General features: G+C 34.9%; 1 protein-coding gene across 1 annotated transcript; it reads left to right on the forward strand.

Moving 5' to 3' along the window:
• The first annotated feature begins 1,982 nt into the window (after positions 1 to 1,982).
• LOC142518015 (tetraspanin-19) lies at positions 1,983 to 12,157 on the forward strand. Its single transcript, XM_075620590.1, has 6 exons — positions 1,983 to 2,375; positions 2,465 to 2,564; positions 9,403 to 9,483; positions 9,567 to 9,671; positions 11,022 to 11,213; positions 11,806 to 12,157. The coding sequence occupies exons 1-6, from the start codon at positions 2,224 to 2,226 to the stop codon at positions 11,815 to 11,817; spliced, it is 642 nt and encodes a 213-aa protein (XP_075476705.1). The 5' UTR covers positions 1,983 to 2,223; the 3' UTR covers positions 11,818 to 12,157.
• Positions 12,158 to 14,069: the final 1,912 nt, after the last annotated feature.

Consider the following 14,069-nt stretch of genomic DNA (forward strand, 5'->3'; position numbering starts at 1 on the left):
CTTTTCGAGCTTACTAGCACAAATCATCTTGTTGTAAATTCGATCTTAAAAGAGATCATTTGTGCTAAGTCCAGTTGAATACTGTGAAACATATTGTAAACTAAGAGTTTCATTTTTGGCATTGTTAAGTCCAAACTGAAGTGGGTCTGTACAAGTGTTTGTATCGATCAAAGTCTTTTATTGGATATCCTATCTTGTGATAGAAAGGGTGACGTAGGAGTGATTGAAATATCCTAACATCCATAAAATCTCATGTATTCTCATTTCAGTTTTTATTCTATCTATCTGTCGGTTTATTTCCGCACTTTATTGTTAACTGATTGATATCGACTGACAAGATTCCGAGTTTTAGTTTGTCACTAAACTGACTCAACATTCGAAAAGATTGTGAAAATCATGAGTGTTTATTCAACCCTCCTTCTAAACACTCTTTCACAAGTTAATCGATCATATCAGTAAATATCATATATTATTTAATAAACTAGTACTCCAGTGCATGTATTGCGTGTTTGTATAATTCATTCTTTTAACGAAAAACAACAAAAAAAGAAAAAATAAATAGTAAATGTTGAAAATACAAAAAACGTAGCATTTTCGTAAACAAATAGTCACAAAATATGATGGATACATCAATTTTATTATTTTACAAAGATGAATGTCATTTTTGAGGTGAAGTGAGTAGGTAAAGTGAGTGTTATTTTGGTAATTAAGAAAACATCTAATGGATAAAAAACTAGAAGACCATATAAAATGACTAATTTGCTTAATAATTTTTATTTTGTCGAGAATTAAGTTAGGATATAATCTTAATTTAATCTCAAGCAAGTTAAATATTATTTGGTGAATTATTATTATATATTAGTACTCTGATTCATGTGTTGTGTATTCGCACAATATGTTTTTTTTAAGGAAAATAAAATATAAAGAAAAAAATGGAAAAATTTAAAAATGCAAAAAATTGTTGTATTTTCTTAAACAAATAGTTATCAATAGATACATCAATTTTATTATTTTACAAAGGCAACAAAGTGAGTGTTATTTTGACCGAACTCAAAATTTTTTTAAAGGGTCTCACAAGCCAATTTGTGATACAGATCTACTATTTATATCGTCGGTGAAAAAATTATTTTTTATGTCAAAAATATTAATGATTATTGTAAATATAGACAAATTTGGTTCGTCACACATGTGAAAATCCGTGAAATCGATTCAAAAACGAAATGTTATTTGTTAAATAAGAAAACATATAATGCCTAGCAAAAAAAAGACCAGATAAAATTATAAGTAAGATTAATGCAAATAGTAAAATTGCAAAAACATAAACTTGACTAAGGCTCTCAATTCGGTGGGTTGCGTGGGTTAGATCGGGTTGAGTAATAATATTATTAAAAAAATTTTCAACCCGAACCCAACTCGAACCCGAGATAACCCGAAAACTCTCAACCCGAACCCGAACCCGAACCGGATCTACCCGATTTTGATTTTTTTAAAATAAAATTAAAAAATATTTTAATTAAAACACATAATAACAAAATCTTCCTCATATATATGATTTAAATTTGAAAATCTAATTGTTAAAAAAAATATTTACTAAATCAAATAAACAATTATTTTAAAAATAAAAAAATTTCAAAATAAATATTAAATCTTGAAAATTTATGATATAAATATACAATAAATATTTTTTAAAACATACAATATATGAAAATGTAGGCAATATTTATTAATTATATTTGATTTAAAAAAATTAAAATTTTCGGGACAACTCGGGTTGACCCGAACCCCGCCCAACCCAATCCGATCATTTTTTTCGAGTCAGTTATGTGGTCTAACTCGGTCTGATCCGAATCCGAAAATCTCAAATTCAAATCTGATTTTTTTCGAGTTGAACCGTATCAAATTGATAAATCGTATCTGATTTTCCTATCTCAAATTTGAATTTGTAAGGAGAGTTTTTTTTATTGTTTAAAGTACCGCGTGTTTCGGTCTTTCGGAGACCGCACAGAAAAATTATTCCTTGAAAACAAAAATGAAAAGAAAATGAAAAAATCATTGACAGCTGTTTCTTCTTCTTCTCTGAATCGAATCCCCGGTTCTGTTTTCTGGAATTAGGGATTCCCTTTTGCTCCATTAATCATCGCGTAATCGTCAATTGTGTGTTTTTGCTTTGTGTTTTTTGAAGGTTTGGGAAAAAAACTTGATAATAATAAGGTTCAGCAAGAAATGGGTCGGATGGCGCGTGTTTGCATTCAATCGCTGATGAAAGTCGTGAATGCCGGCTTAGGAATGGTGGGTATTGCCATGATTTTGTACGCTTTATGGATGCTTAGGGTGTGGCTGCGCCACCTCCAATCCGATACTGCCCCGATCCCGTGGTAAATGTGGGAGCATTATGAAAATGGAGAATTTTTACATCTTAAAATTTCATTTTTGTTGCATTTTTATGATTGAATTTGAAATTCAGGTTCATATATAGTATACTTGGCCTCGGGGTTACTCTATGCGTGATTTTTTGCTCGGGCCACATTGCCGCAAAAACTGCTAATGGTTGTTGCCTCTATATTGTATCCTTGCCATCTATGTTGTTCATAAATAGTCAACTTGTTAATGTATTCTAACACGTGACTCATAGCTCAATACTTGCTTGTTTCTTCTCTTAGCTGCGATGGTGGAGCCAAATAGAAGACAAATTGCCCCCTTGTTTATGATGTATTGGTGCATCCCTTGAAAATTATGAAAATGATTGATTAAACATTTTTCTCCCCTGATCTTGGGATCTTGAATCTGTCCTTGTTTAGCTGCTTGTTCAAGTGAGTTGGAGAAGATTAATATCTTTGGTTCCTCTTACAATAGAGTCTTACGTTTCTCAGCCATCCATTGACTTTATGAAATGCTTATTGTTTTAGTGCCCTTTTTAGTCAATTCTGCTCATAGTGATCTATATTTAGCATTGGATGCTGATTGTTGACGAATAAATGGATTGCATCTTTGGCTACTAAATTCTTATGACCTCATTCGCACAACTCTGGTGGCTTTTTAGTTTAAGTTTGTGAATTGAGGGCATACTCATGTAGGTCTAGATGACATACTGTGAATCATACGTGTTAGAGTTGTGCTGCTAGTACATAGTTGTTTAAATGAAGTAAGTTAAGTGAGATTACCATTAGCCACGTGGTTTCAGGCATTCCTAGTTTTAGGTGGGTAGTAACTTCCTTACTGACATTATCTGCACCAAATAGCTTCCTTTATTGATGGTATGTCAGTAGGGGATGTTGTCCACTTTTCCCCCTGATAGAGGAATGCTGTGTTATTTGGATTAAACCTATATGTTTTCAATTGTTCTGTGTTATAGGACTAAAGCCTAGAATGACATTGTTCTTACATTTTTTTGTTAAAACGCTCTTGCAAAAGTTCCTTAACAATATTTTTGTACTTCTCTGTTCTTCAACACGAGCTTTATGTGCACCATAATCGACTTTTTTGAAGCTGGAAAGTTGGTGTCCTATAGATCGAAAATAGCTAATTATTCCAGAAGTATTACTTTACAATGTTAATATCTTGTTCTTTCCCCAGAAGTTTCATCTCCCCACCAGTCGGTCCAGAGAAATTCTGCCATTTCTGTAGTTTATTTTCTTGATGATTGTGCAGAACAGAAATATATATTTTCTATTCTTCAGAAAAGATGCAACTACATGGTTATGTAGAAATCTTATATAAAATCCTAGAAGGAAAAGAGTCTATCAAATTTGTCAAATCCCATGACTTATGGGATATCCTAACAAAATAAAAAGATCACAATAAAATGCAAATTAATATATGTCTTTCCACACTATGCCTCAAGTTGACGAATAGATGTTTTCCATTCCCAGCTTGCAGATAATGTTTTGGAAGCCTGAATTGCTCAATCCGTTAGTGAATACATGTAGCACCCTTACATTAGCCGCTACTGAACAGACTAATAAACATGCCTAATTAAACTTGATAACAACAATTAAACAGCGAAAGCCGAATAACTTAATTATCTTACAACCTAAACGAAACAGAACAATAATCTCAGTCTTAATCGTTAATACAATCAATTCGAATTCATAATCATGCACGAGAATGTGAGAAACCAAATAAAATCTCCACTAGATCACCACAGAAAATCCAATTGCTATATCCACTGCCCTGGCCGTCCTAACCGTACAACCTAAACCTGTCCCGTGGAATGAGGTGTCCAAGATGAAAACAAGGACGTGAACGACAATCTCCCAATACGAGAATGTACGAGTGTAGAGGCCCGAAATTCGTACTTGAAAATTTGCGGAAAAATTTGAAACTTTCTTTTTAAATAATTAAAATGCCTCATTCATAAATAAACTGATAAAAGATTCAATGTTTAAAGTAGCAGCGGAAGTAAACAATGTTTTCAAAATAACAATTTAAAATAATTCAACAAAATAAAAATGGTGAGTTTGGAATAAAATAGTAAGTGCTGAAAATGAGGTCCTCGGGTTCCTACTACTGCCGACCCAAGATGGCTCACCGGTCCCCGCCCTCGGTCCCGACCTCATCAGTACCTACAACAATCAAGTCAAGTGAGTCTAAAGACTCAGCATGCATATATCGTAGATAACAAGTAAATATATCATAAAGTTTCATGTCGTGTAAAGATATCATGTCGTAAAGCGTAACGTGAAAATATCTTGTCTTGAGTAATTATAAATACGTGCATAACTAAACTGAAAATCATAAGTGAAATGTTGCTCGATAGAGCCTTGTCATGAAATAGCATATAATAATTTTCTGTTGAGAATATGTTCTACGCAAGTGGCCCATAACGTGAAATGAATCGTCTGATCAGACTAAACCACAGTATACTGGGCGGTAGAGATCTACCAATACATGAACATGAACCGGTCAGTGACCACCGGATGAAGTGATAATCCCATGATAAGCTGCAATCCCATGAACGTGAAGTGGCCACAAGCAATATCGCATATATCTCAAAAATGAACATTTTATATTTTTTTATGCACGTAATATAATTAAATGTCCTGTATTATTTTACCGAAAGGGTTGGATCGTTCCCAGGCTCGCTGCGACCTAATTCTAACATGAAAAATATGCAAATGATTAAACTTGACCAAAACTTGTAATTGACCCAAAAACGAGGCAATTACGCCCACTAACTTAGTATTTAACCATAGCTTCTTACCAACCCGACCCAACATCGAACCATCGTTTAGCCATGATTAAAATACACCTAAAATGATGAAATAATGCTCCTAAAATTACAGTACTCGAATTTTTGGTTAATGGGGGCCAAAACATGAAACGCTCTTTCGAGAGTCACTTTGGCACATTGCACCGTAAATTCTCGTACGAGCCTCTAAATTTGACTGAATCACGAACGGCCAAAAACATGACCTTCCTAACTTGATGAGGTACTAGTCCAGTCCAAGGCCATAGGCTAAAAGCCAACCAAGAACTCAAACGAGCCTCTGAACCGAATTACAACTTGCTGTCCAAAAAAATACAGCAGCAGCGCTTGCGCTTGCATGCGTTGTTTGCGAGGCTAATGGCCATTGGGGCTTGGACCACCAAACAGAGCCTCTTACCAACATCCTAAGGTGTGGCTTGAACCATGGCTAAGGGCCCTAGGCCAGCCACAATCCAAGCAACAACCGAAACAAGCCACACGTTCCACCCAAGAACAAAATCTGCGCGTGCGGGGTGTCTTGCTTGTTTGCTGTCAGACGCCGGATCCAATGGCTATGCTCCAAAGGTACTGTTCCTGGTACCAATTCTATCTCAACTTCCACTTCTCTCTATGGAGGAAATCTATCCAAAATGGAAAATCATCAGGAAATTCATGGACAACTGGAATGTTCTTCATGTCGATTACATCCTTCGATGTTTCTACAACATAGATGAGGTATCCTTCTCCTTCTTTCGCTAAATCCCGATGTGTCTTTATAGCAAACATTACTGGCATTGGAGGTCAAGCTCCTTTACCGTAGAAGAGTCAATTCTCGTCTCCTTCTTGATGAAACTGAACGAGACGTTGATAACAATGTACGGTCGCTCTATACTTGTTCATCTCATAATATAATTGAAATCTTCCATAGCCAATATCATCAAATTGGCATACAGGTATTTTCTTTCAAACTCTAACAGACAGTCTATTACCAGTCGCGTAGCTAAACCTCTTGTCTTATAGGTGTAGACACCGACATTAAAATATCTAATGACACATAGTTTATACTTCTTAACAAACATTGATGATACGAATGAATGCGATGACTCAGTGTCAATTAATACATTTGCAGGAATACCACATAAAAGGAAATTTCCTGCAATGACTCTCTCGTTTTTTTCCTCAGCTTACTCTTGGTTTAGGGCAAACACCTGGACTCGTGGGCTTTTCTGAGATCCTTGTGATGTCCCTCCATGACGGGAACCTCGAGTAGGAAAACCTTTCTGTTGCACACTAGCCTCAGACTGTTTTTCACTGTAAGACCCTACCATAGAGCCTCCTCCGCCTCCACTCTAATAATCTAAGTTAGGGCAATCCCTCTTCATGTTAACAAAACCACCACAATTGAAACAAGCACCTGTCACCCTTTAACGTTTCTCCGTCTGGTGTTTGCCTCCACAATTACCACATTACAGTTTTTTCTCACCAAAATTGTGCACTCCTCAAGAAACGGAAGAAGAAGAAGATACGGACTTCTTGAAAGACTGACCCTTCGGTCCCAACGAATTTTAACTTCTGCTAGCTTGCATAGCCTTCTTCCTAGCAATATTGATCTCGGCTTTACGACAACGATTCACTAATCTTTCGTAGGAAGTCTGATTGTCATAAAAAATCTCCTGGTTCAAACCATTCAAAAAATGATAATATTTTGCAGCAGAATTCTCATTGATATGAGGAGCATACGACAACATATTCGTAAAACGCTTCTTGTAATTCTCAATGCTCGAATTACCTTGCTTATTGGTCAATAGTTCAATCTCCTTCGTCTGACAAAGAGTTGGCGGAATGTGATGATTGATGAAGGTCTGATGGAAATTTTACCAAATCTTAATGAATCCGCCCATGTTGTTGAACTAGAATGGTAGAAACATATTTCCACCATTTCCGAGATTTTCCTTGGATCATGAAATCAGTTATTTCCATCTTCTTATCCTCGTCATAGTGCAGCACTCGAAAACACTGCTTCATGATATCGATCCAAGGTTCAGCAAAATCAGCATTTTAATCTCCTGTCAACAGTGGAAGTCCAAATCTTCATGAAATCCATAATGTTGACGCGGTTCTACATCTTCTTTCATCATGGTCTCGGAGATGCCTTCCGTCACGATCTCTACGACGATGTTATCGGCTTGTCTCATCGTCGCGATAACGGCCCTGTCCCACACTTCCGTGGCTGCTTTCATTTCCTGACATCTAAAATAAAACAAAAATCAACCTCTAAATCCTCGAAACTTAATTATTAATGTCCCAAAAATCTTTGCATACTCTGATATCACTAAATGTAGGGTCATTACCCTAGCCAATTATAAACAGACTAATAGACATGTATAATTAAACTTGATAACAACAATTAAACAACGAAAACCAAATAATTTTATCATCTTACAACTCAATCAAAAACAAAACAATAATCTGCAGTGTTCTAAATGGCGGTAGGCGGCCCTTGACCGCACCGCCTATGCATGAGACGGGTGTTTTAGGCGCCCAAGCTATACGGTGTTGGGGAGGCGGGTCGAAGCTGCGAGCAGACGGGTTAGGCGGGCGAGGCAGACAGTCAAGATTTTTAAGTTATAGTTAACAATTTTAAAAACCTAGTCAACAATTTTAAAAACCTAGTCAAAGTCAAAACCCTAGGAGGAGTGCAAGGATCATCCCCATTAGAGAACTTGACGAAGATATATATACATCGGAGGAGAATGAAGAAGATGTTGATTTTGAGTCCGATGATGAGAGGCTCATGGATGTAGTAGATGATGCATATATAGATGATTTGGAATATTTGTTATGTTTAGTCTACTACTTGTTCTAATGATGTATAATTGATTGAAACTTTGAAATTTAAACTCAGTTTTTTGGTAAAAGTAATTATATTACTTTGTTAGCATGATAGCATTAATATGATGATGAATCTTATTAATTGCACATTATTTAGATGATATTATATCGTATGAAGCTTCTTTGTGCTTAAATATTCTTTAATTGCGCATTTTACATAAAAAAATGATGACTATTTGTGATTATATTGCATGATTATCTATAAAAAATTATTTAAAAAAATTCAACCGTCTGGACACCGCCTAGGCGGCTGAGGCAGTAGTTACAACCTTGGAATTCTTACTTGATCGAATTTAGGATTCAGCCCAACCTGAAAGTCAAAAGCTCGATCTTGTTCAATAAAAACTTTTAGAACAGCAGCATCGTCAGAGCACTTGGTTTTAATCACTCTATAGTGATCCAGTTCTGGCATCATGTTCTTGCCATAAAGCTTTCAATTGATTATCATACTCGATGACAGTTTTATTCCCTTGTTTTGCAGCCACTGTTTTCACCTTTACTTCATAGACACGAGCCACATCTTTAGCTTTTGAATAAGTTTGTTGAATTGCATCCCAAATTTCTTTGGCAGTAGGCAAGAACATGCATGTGTCGTTGATTTCTATGTTCATAGCAACCATGCCATTATCATGGAATCCTCTTCGTCCCATGTTTCAAAACTAGAATTCGTTGAACTTGCTCTTGGACCCGTGATATGACTGATCTTTCCTCTTCTTTTCAGTATGTTCGAACAAGTTGTGACCACTTAAGATAATTCTTTCCATCCAACTTGTAAATTGCTTGAATGTTTTGTAATTCTTCTGGCTGTGAGTCATGGATTTTCTCTTCAGATTGAGGGGCTTTTTCCGACATCTCAGTAGTGGATGATCGGGATTGCTATGCTGAATGGAATAAGGTAAAAAGGAAGAACGAAACCTATATAATTATTGGCCCCAAAATCGAAGACTCTGATGTCATGTGCAGAATATAAATTTGATATATATTTTCTATTATTCAGAAAGGATACAACTACATGGGTATATAGAAATCTTAGATAAAGTCTTAGAAGGAGAGGAGTCTATCAAATCTGTCAAATCCTGTGACTTATGGGATATCCTAAAAAAATAAAAAGATCACAATAAATACAAATTAATAAATATATCCACAAATGATAAACGAATTTTCCTGAAGCAATTTGTCATTGTGTTGTTCTTATCATGCTTCTTGTACTATTATATCGGTTCAGCATCTTATATTACTTTTATGACATGGAGATGAATCTGCTTTTTATCAAATCATTTAGCAATGATTGCATATCACTTCTTTGTTAACTTTAACCGGTATAGTATATGGTTTTTGTCTTTCTTCTTTTTATGCTTGAAGCTGCTGTTACCGCAGATATATTCTTAAATCACAGATGGGAGGAGGTACACACAGCTGTATGCTTTAAAAAATTACAAAGGTTCATTTTGATTTAAGGACGATGAAATTTAAACTCAACTATTTTCAGGATTTCCCAGAGGACCCTTCAAAAAATCTTGACCAGTTGAAGCAGTTTATAAGGAAGAACTTTGACATATGCAAATGGATTGGCTTAACAGTGGTGTCTGTGCAGGTTCATTTTGATTTCCACACACACCCAATGTGTTATTACTAAATATATGGGAAAAAACAATGCCTTAAACCTATGCACAGATGTTATCTTCACTTCATTTTCTTAAATTTTTATGTAATTCTCGAGGTTACTTGGTTTTACAAGCTTTCATTCGGTCACACAAAATATTTAACTTACCTTATTCAAGCTCGAGCTTCGGCTTGGTATGGTTTTCGTAAAATAACCGGTTCAATTTGGTGAAATAGTTTTTCCAAATTTTTAAATCAAGATTTGAGACAGTTTTAAGGTAATTATTTCTATTATGTGACATATACATGTGATATAATTATTAGAAGTATATTATGAGGATAATATGTGTTGGAAATAATAAGAACACTATGTATTTAGTAGTGTTATAATGTGATTGATAGATATAAATTAATATGTGTAGTCTGTGTTTGAAATCCAAGAAACAATGAAGATAGGTAATTCATACAGTTTGGTTAACCACACCTAATAGCCAAAACCAAACTAAAGACTGAATATTTTGGAAAATAGAACCCAATACCAAACCAAATTTGCACTGTAATTTTTGTTTAGGTATGATTTGGCTGGTTAGCTGAGTAGTGAAAACTCATAGCTACTTTGCTACAACTGTTTTGGTTGTTTGATTTGTGTCTATTTCTAAACCCTTTTCTCTGTGTGATGGGGTGTATTTTTCCCACAGGTCAAAATATGCTCAAGAATTTTATAAATGTATTTTTTGTAATCCAAGGATTCAAATTAGATGTGTAACGAAAGTACTTTTGTATAAAAGTTACTCATCCAAAACTTGTTGAATGATTATTCAAGTTGATGGAAAACTGTAAATTGATGGTTTGTAAGATTTTCTAATATGATATAAGGTATGAAAGAATCTTAGGGTCCAGTTATTCAGATTGTTATGTAGGAGATCATCTTATGGGAGAGTAAATTATAATATGGCATAGAAATAGGACTAAAATATATGTAAAAACTGCAAAATTAACATTTTAAATATGTAAAGCAAGTATTTTGATAAAATGAACTCCGGGTTTTATATCAATGCCCCTTTGGATTATAACATAGACTTGTTTTGCGCTATTGTTTCTAGAAAAAGGACTAAAATATATGTTAAAACTGCAAAATGAACATTTTAAATATGTAAAACAAGTATTATGATAAAATGAACTTCGGGTTTTATATCATTGCCCTTTTGGATGATAACATAGACTTGTTTTGCGCTATTGTATCTTTTAATCCCAGTCTCATTTCACATTTTGGTTCCTTAACGTCATTTGTTAAGCACCATCTTCACAGCCTTTCTCATTCTGGTGATGATTTTGCATGTAGGGACTGAGTATATTATTGGCTATGATTCTCAAAGCTTTAGGCCCACATTCTGAGAGGTACTATGAAAGTGACGATGATTATCTACCAGATAGAGTGCCGTTGCTAAAAAATTATGTTCCACCACAATCTTATGCCGTTAATGACCAGACGTACGGGAAAAATGGTTCTTGGAATACGAGAATCAACAGTAAGGTTAGTTATTCATCTAACTTATGGTTTTAGATGATGTCAGTCATCTTGAAAACTATAGATATTGTATTGAAGTTTGCACGGATTTGTTGAAGGTGAAATTTCCTCTCATGATGAATATGTATGCCAGCCAGAATTTTTTGAATGCTACTTTTTAATTTATATTTATAATTAATAATTGTCCAAGTTATCCTTTTACCTTTTATTGGTATTGATGCTTTTTTTGGAAGTTGATATCTTGAGTTCCAAATTCTTATCCGTTGCTCTGCTTTAATAAATAAAGAGTTCTGAAATTACCATGGGTTCATTTTTTGGTGTAAATTAAAGTTGAAGGTAGTTGAGATTGTCCGTAGATTGATTGATTTGATTTCATTGGATTTTGAGGAGTATATTTACTTGGGCAAGAATTTAAGGATCTTGGGTAGATTTGAAATCCATCACAATTACAATTGAAAATGTTTAACTTTTAAATTCATTACTCTAAACAAGTGAAGGAATTTAAAATCATGGATTTGATCAAATCCATCCATCTATACACAACTTATTGCCTTATTGATGAGGTATTTTGTTTTATATTGCTTTTCCTTCCATCCAGGGAAGCAGGTAAATAAAGTTCGCCTTGGGAGAGATGACAGAGAGCGCCAGATACGCGAAGGGAACGAGATGATTTAGTCGCAAGCCGACACGTTTTTGATAATCTGTGAAGTATTTATTTGTAATCATATTCCTAAAACCTTATTCCCTATAATTTTTGGTTGTCAGTGAAGTATTTGTAATCATATTCCTAAAACCTTATTCCCTGTATGTTTCTTTGCACTGGATATATGCCAGGTGTTAGAAAAATGAGTTTTGTACTCATTTAGAATCGATAAAATAATTTGAACGAACTACGTAGTGAACGGAATTATTTCTCGATCACCAATAAGGGTGAATGAGAAATTAATTGAATTCAATTTATCGAGGAAAAGATTGAATCGAAAAGATTATATATATAATATATTATTATATTGTAATATTATATAATATATATAATTAAAAAAATTTATTCCGTGTGATTTCATGAATGTGGCGCCTCTTTTGGACTTGGTCATTTGATTCAATTTAGAAGTGGTGTTTGTATCTTGGGAAACAAATTGCCAACAACCGTGAGCACCGGGGCGGGGCAATATCGTTTTAAGGAAAAAGAGTCAAACTCTTGTCTCGACTATTTTCTCCTAGCCATTTGGTTCACCCTATTTCTATCCCGAAATTTCCCAAGACAAATCAAAAGAATACCATATCAACAATCTTAAAACGATATTTGAACAAAATGGCCTCAACAAGTACGACGACTCCAACTGTCTATCATGGAGAAAAACCTGAAAAATTCCATGGTGCTGATTTCAAGCGGTGGCAACAAAAAATGTTTTTCTACTTGACCACCTTAGCTTTGGCGAAATTCCTCAAAGAAGATCCGCATACTGTTGATGAAGGAGAACAACATACTCAAAAAAAGGCAGCCGTTGATGCATGGAATCATAGCGACTTCCTATGCAAAAACTATATCTTGAATGAACTAGGCCACTATACAGCGTGTATTGTCAAGTGAAAACGGCAAAAGAATTGTGGGAGTGACTTGACAAAAAATATAGATATGACGATGCCTGGCTTGAAGAAATTCATTGTCGGACGAATCTTGGATTTCAAGATGATTGACTCCAAATCGATTATGGCCCAAGTGCAAGAGTTACAAGTAATTATGCAAGAAATTTATTCGAAAGGAATGACCCTAGTGATTCATTCCAAGTGGCGGACATGATTGAAAATTTGCTCCTATGTGGAAAGATTTTAAGAATTATTTCAAGCATAAACGCAAAGAGATGAATCTCGAAGACTTGATTGTGCGCCTAAGAATTGAGCATGACAACACGGCATCCGAAAGGAAGGCCAGAAAGAGCAATTTTGAGGCAAGAGAAAATTTGGTGGAACAAAACACTATCAAGAAGAGAAAACACCAAGAAAATGGTCCAAAGAAAGGAAAGGCCAAACAGTTTTAAAGGAAATTGCTATAATTGTGGCAAACCTAACCATTTGGCACTGGTAATCAGAAGAAGTCAAGGGACCAAGTGAACATCACCGAAGATGAGAAATTGTCAAATGACATGACGGATCTCATAATTTATGCTGTTGTGTTTGAATCCAATCTAGTGGAGAATCTAACAGAATGGTTCATCGATACAGGATCAACAAGGCATGTTTGCGTCGAAAAGGAAATGTTATCTACCTATACCCCGATTAGTGGACGACAACTCTTCATGGGTTACTCTACTACGTCAAAAATCGTGGGACTTGGAAAGGTGGTGCTCAAGATGACATCCGGCAAAGAACTAACTCTTATTGATGTGCTACATGTTCCGGACATTCGAAATAATCTTGTGTCGGGATCAGCACTTGTCAAGGCTGGATTTAGACTAGTGTTTCATTCTAGTAAATTTTTACTATCTAAGAATGATATGTTTGTAGGAAAAGACTATCTAGAAAAGATCCTTTTCAAACTGAATGCGATGAATGTACTTCGTAACATTGAAATCAATAAAAGTACCAATTTTATTTACTTGGTTGAGTCGTGTGATTTATGGCATGATCGTTTGGGTCATGTATGTTATATTTCACTACGTAAGCTAGTAAATTTAAATTTATTGCCTTCAGTTGACGTAAACGAAAAACACAAATGTGAGATTTGTGTTGAGGCAAAATTTACAAAGGCCTCGTTTCCATCCATAGAAAGAAATACAACTCCGCTAGAGTTAATTCACACTGAATTTATGTGACTTGAAGTTTGTGCAAACTAGAGGAGGAAAAAAGTATTTCATTACTTTC

The sequence above is a fragment of the Primulina tabacum genome, chromosome 11, assembly GCF_025594145.1.
Source record: "Primulina tabacum isolate GXHZ01 chromosome 11, ASM2559414v2, whole genome shotgun sequence".
Taxonomy (NCBI): domain Eukaryota; kingdom Viridiplantae; phylum Streptophyta; class Magnoliopsida; order Lamiales; family Gesneriaceae; genus Primulina; species Primulina tabacum.

Coding starts and splice junctions, on each gene's coding strand:
- LOC142518015 (XM_075620590.1), top strand. CDS start 2,224: ATGGGTCGGATGGCGCGTGTTTGCATTCAATCGCTGATGAAAGTCGTG. Junction 2,376..2,464: donor GATACTGCCCCGATCCCGTG/GTAAATGTGGGA, acceptor TTTGAAATTCAG/GTTCATATATAGTATACTTG. Junction 2,565..9,402: donor ATGGTTGTTGCCTCTATATT/GTATCCTTGCCA, acceptor TAACCGGTATAG/TATATGGTTTTTGTCTTTCT.